This window comes from Trachymyrmex cornetzi, unplaced genomic scaffold (assembly GCF_001594075.2).
Source record: "Trachymyrmex cornetzi isolate Tcor2-1 unplaced genomic scaffold, Tcor1.1 scaffold262, whole genome shotgun sequence".
NCBI classification, from domain to species: Eukaryota; Metazoa; Arthropoda; class Insecta; order Hymenoptera; family Formicidae; genus Trachymyrmex; species Trachymyrmex cornetzi.
In genome coordinates, this window is record NW_017297292.1 from 704432 (window position 1) to 710215 (window position 5784).

The window sequence follows — 5784 nt, forward strand, 5'->3', positions numbered from 1 at the left end:
TGCGTTTTATTGGTCCAGTTCCGGTACTATTCCATCACAGTAATAAATAAATAGCAAACTTGATTTTTCGATTTTTAATTTTATTAAACAAAAATACTTAATTTGAATATTTATGAAAACTATAAATTGTGTATACACCAAAATCTGTCTCGAATTTTGGTAACATTAATGTCAAATATATACATATATTTCTCTAAATTAAATATCTGATTAACTATAATTACAGTTATAAAACAGTTTATTATCTTTTCTAAAATGATTTATTAGAAAGTATAAATTTTTTTTAGATATAAAACAATGTTTCTTGACAAAATTTCTGAATAAACGACAAACTTTTAGTGCCAAAAATGATCCAATCTAAAACAAGAAAACTAAAGATTATATAAAAACCTTCGAAATATCAAATCGATTTTTTATACAGCGCATTTACGATGTACTTCAATGCATAATTAAGTCACATTCTGCTTTCCAAATTGCTTGTTTACGGACTCTGTCGAAGAAAGTTGACGAGCGCAACGTTATCCAATCTCCGACTTTTGATTCGCAGGACATTAAATCGTGTCCACGTAATACACGCAGGCGTTCGGAATACTTCACTCGATATATCGGAACTGCGGCGGTCCGATTTACGCGTAATCTCGGCGCGTTACACAACATATGTCCTTACGAACGGGAACATCGCTTATTCCGTATTCCTTGAGGCTTGAGACTTCGCCCGTAGACTTTCACTGGGAGACCCGGGTGAGGAGACCGGGAAAGCATATCGGAGAGCGTGACCGGAATATTACGCCGGAGTTGTTCACTGCATTTCACGTGACATCCCCGCCGTGACCTCGTCGGAAGTTCACGACGACGCTTGTTTCCTCTGCCTTATTTTCCTATTGAGAGTATAACTTACGAACGGATGCGAAGAGAATGATGATCACAAGTTTCGACTTTTTAAATTTGCTTTTCTTTACTTGTTTTATATATTGTATATATCGCTACATTGGTAGAAAAGTGATTCAATTCGGACAACATTGTGTTTAAAATCGAGACATAAGACGTCTTTGACGTCTGAAAGACATTTTGAAGACGTTTTATGTCTCAATTTTAGACTTTATGTTATCTGGGAAGTCAAGAATTAGAATTTTTTTGAGATAATGAAGGATAATTGGATCTCAAAGGCTAATATATTTTTGTGGAAAGATGACATATACATATGGCTTATTTGTTTATATAGAAAAGTATTACAATTCTGATAAGAAGATGGAATTTAGTTAGAGTTGCAGTGTTCGAATTTTGAAAACTCATGACATAGTTTTAAAGAATTATAATTGAAAATATAATGTGAAAAGAAAGTAAAGTTATAGAAATTACTCATGCTAATTAAAACGTTTTAATCCATAATTCGAAAAGTGCTCTACTGAAAAGTTGTTAATTTTGAGAAGTGCCACTTTATTATTAATGCGTCTTGTGGATGGAACGATATTCGGGCTACTCTTTATCATGAACGAAACACGACCAGTGTTTGTACCCTTCAATATAACAAGTCCTGCGATTTTAAATATCTCTTCTGTGTCTTTTATAGTAATTAATAGGCCAACTTGGTCTTCCACGGACTTTTAGTTACGCTTCATTATTCTTCCCTGTCACTTAGATTCATTGGTAGAAGGTTTTAGTAAAATGAGGTGCGTTTTATATTGAATTTCGCTAAATTACGCGCAAGGTTATTGATTCTACCGCTGGGCTCCAGAGAGTACATCTTTCGATTTAATTTGGATGTTTTTAATAGATTTTAGTGTACTTAATTTTAATGAATGACAAATAATAGTATATTACAAATGTATTATTGTTCATTTATAAACATATATTTAGTGTCCGATTTTCTTATTGTTAAAATTTTTTATTTTAAAGAACAATGGCATTTTTATTTTTACATTTATAACAATCACACACACACGTTATCGAGGATAAGACTTTAGTAAGCGGCTACGAAATTTCGATTACAGGACTATGCCGAATATACGACATTCTTTGCATCGATATGTATAACGTCACAAATCCGTAACAGTATTGCCTAAGTTCAATCGAAGAAAGCCCGTAAGAAAGTCTATTGTAATTCGTGGATGGTCGCGACCCGATTGTATTTATACATGTGCAGGTATAGCTGTAGCTTAGTCGATCCGGACTTGTCCATCCTTAAACAAATTAGATTCTTGAGTCGCGCAGTCTAATTCAATGTCGAGGCCTCGTAGGAAATAGCGTAGTTTCTCATTAAAGAAGACAGCCTCAGTGTAGTGTTAAGTGCGAGAAGGATTATATGAATTTAAAAATGCGGCTGTTTCTGGTATGTAATAATCTTAATTATAAAACTTTCTTTGATATGATATATATTATCATGTTGTCCATTCGCATTTTGATCCACATACATATAAGTAATAAGAAACTGTAAAACAATTTTATTGCATTCAATTTTCATATAAATACAAAATTTTATTAATATTTCATGTATGAATTTATTTTAAAATGTTTTTATACATTTCATGTATACAATAAATAGACAAATAATTAATTAATGATATTTAAAAAAATATGTATCTTTTTTCTTTTTAATTATAAGTTTTCATTATTTAAAAATATTAGTTGGAATATTAAAGAAGCATTAAGATAAAAATGAGTACCTGACTAAATGGATCCTAAAATAGTAATACATAATGCCACATATTCCTATTTTTTTTTTCTTTCACAGAAAAGCTTTACAGAATACCTATAAATGAATGTATAAGATTTTCTAAAATTTTTTCCATATAAAATATTTTTGTTGATTTAAATGCATACTTTGTGCTATTCTGCAAAATGCAAATATGTAATGCGAAAGTTTTCTTCCCATAAATATACGATTTCCTTCAGCTCCGATAAGGTTACTTAATACTATAATGCCTATAACGTGATACAGATTAACCTAAAAGTTTATGATTTGTATTACAGATAGGTGTTTCGATTTACGCTGTATAATTTTATAATTAAAATTATATTATGAAAAAAATAACAAAGAAAAAATATAAATAAAACTAATTAACTACAAGCATATATAAAACGATTTAATATTATCAATAATATAACCACTATTTAAACTACAATGCAATTGGCAAAAAAATTGGTAAGAATTTATTTTCGCATGTGTAGAATTCATTTTTAGTTGATTTTGTATAAAAACAAGCTACAAATATATGAATTATGAGTTTTCACTTCTTTAATCATCTATAAACAGATCATGTTTCTATCAGTATTAATAAAGAATAGTTTTCCGATAAATTAGAGGGTGCCTTATTAGAAGACTATGTCGGCGACTTTCCGCTCTCTCTCTACATATATTATATATTTTTTTAATTTATTTCCTATACACTTAATTTAAATATTAATTTTATTTTATACCTCTGTTTAGTTTTATATTATAATGTTTAGCTATTTTTATGCAAGAAATATAATTCACTCTTAGGTCATCTGTGTCTTCGTATTGATGCTTTCGCTGACGCAAGCTAAGCAGAAAGCCGAAATGCAGAAGTCAGAAGTCACGAAGCTGAAAGTGGTGAACCTTGGCGAAATTCAAGTTGAATCTAATTCCAAGCAATTCGACGTGCAACGGAAACGAGATTCCGGATACATCTATAACAGACCAAATCATGTCTCTTCAAATGCTCGGTTTCGCATCCAAACACAACCATCCAGAAGTCAAATAGCATTTAAATTCCCTGGCCAGTTGAATAGACCGTTTACGAAATATGGATCTCCTATTCACTCGACTTCCAATCAGGCCACACACGAATATCATGCTCAGCAACATCAGAACAAATTGCAGTACAACATCAATCAACAGCAATCAAGCAGTTTCGGAACAGTGAAACAGGAAATACCGAGCCCGATTAGAAATGTTGATTTTACGGAGGTGAATCCGATTGCTAGTCAAAATAATGAGCCGTTTGGCATGCACACCGCTAACTATTTACCGCCGCAAAATCAAAAGCTGCCGGATTATTCTTCGACGAATAATTTCGATCCACAGAACATTCTAAATCAAGGACAAATTCACGGTACAAGCTCACAGAGCCAAAATTTCGCGCAGACTCAAAATCAAATTTCCGACGCCGCGTTCTTCCTGTCCGAGAACGCACAGGCGATCCAGCAACTTTACGGCGCACCCGCAAGCAATCAAGACTTTGCGCCCAGCAATAATCAATTTCAGAATATCGGTAATCAAATTCATAATCTAAATGGCCAGTTTGAGAGTACCTCGCAGAACTCTGAGGAATACCGTGATGCGTTGCCGTCATATGCATCGGGAACGCTCGATCCTCGAGAGACTCTGGAACAAATTCAGGCTCTAGAGAAAGATCGGCTAATCATTCAATTGCAGCAGGCCCTTGCTCAGGCTCAGATTAACCCGCGCGCAAACACGGCGGGAAGATATGCTCAGAACCAAGCAGGTTTTATTCAGAATCAAGAACTCTTGGCCTCCATAAGTCAACAAGTAAACCCGCGTATTCCCACGACGTCGCAATCTACAATTGTTGGCTCTGGAAACACCGCGTTCAGCCAGTCTACCTTTCTACCAGATACCACAATCAATCCCTTGGGATTACCCGTTAACTACGGTATTCCGACTACTACTCAAACTCCGACCACAACAACGGTAGCAGCGGGAGTTTTCACTACGCAATCTCCATCGCAATCATCTAAGGGTGATAGTACTGTCCAAGTAGTATCATCACAACCCGCTTCTAACCAGCCTGGTTCTTCCGTGATTGGATCTCCCGCGGGGATCCCCGTTTATGGTGGATTCGTGCCGACTTTCATCACGGGAACCAACTTGGCTCCCAGCTACAGTACCAGCATCTTGACATCCGGATCCTTTAGGCCCGAAACATCGCCCACTCATTTTGGAATACCGATTCCCACAGAACCGCAGCATAAACCGTCGGAATCAGCACCCTCGATCCCAGTGACGACAATACCGCCTCTCTCGTCTGTCTCACCATCCAACCGACCGGGGGTTGCTCTAACACCAGCGGCAATCACCCCGGTAGCTCTGCCAATTCAACCATTACGACCTGTTGCTCCCCTCGCGACGCCGATACATCCGATCACCGCTCCTTTACTGCCGGCGAATCCCACTCAAGTGCATCCGGCGCAATCCATTCCTGTAGCGTCCAGCGTGCAACACACGTACGGTGTGCAAACCGCATTGATCAATCCCGTTCTTTATAAACCGGTTAAAGCTGTCTATCCGGTGTACTATTATCCCGTGAATATTCCCTACCAGCTGCAGAAGCCTGCTTCACCGAATTACCCTTGGAATTACGCGCCTTCGTACACGCAGACAGGACCAGCGAAAATATGGAAATGAAGTATTCCTGTTTCATGCGGAGCATAAACGGAGCGCAAGTCGATCCATGGTATTGTGACTGACTGTTTATCCGCGTGAAAAAGCGAGAGGGAAAGATTGAAGAAGAAAGTACGGCGCAAAGGAGAGTCACTATCGTATAGTCTCGTGGTTTTGATGTGTTAATGACGATGCGCTACATTGTCTGCTATTTCACCCAAACGATTTCATTTTCTTGTTTCAGTAAGAGAGTTTCAAGCTGACAAAAAGAATTGCGCTCTGCAAATCAACCGTTTCAATAGGGACTTTTATTTGTTTTTATTGAAACAAAATAACCCTGAATTATGCGTTAATTGTATTGTTACAATTGCAAGTAGATACTTGATTTAACTTACGAAATTTTGACAGACGTGCCCTTTCAA

The 5784-nt window shown here is 36.4% G+C and overlaps 1 protein-coding gene across 1 annotated transcript; it reads left to right on the forward strand.

Moving 5' to 3' along the window:
• The first annotated feature begins 2279 nt into the window (after positions 1-2279).
• On the forward strand, positions 2280-5784 carry LOC108761768 (COPII coat assembly protein sec16). Its single transcript, XM_018508483.1, has 2 exons — positions 2280-2329; positions 3482-5784. Exons 1-2 carry the CDS (start codon positions 2303-2305, stop codon positions 5384-5386), a joined length of 1932 nt encoding a protein of 643 aa, XP_018363985.1. The 5' UTR covers positions 2280-2302; the 3' UTR covers positions 5387-5784.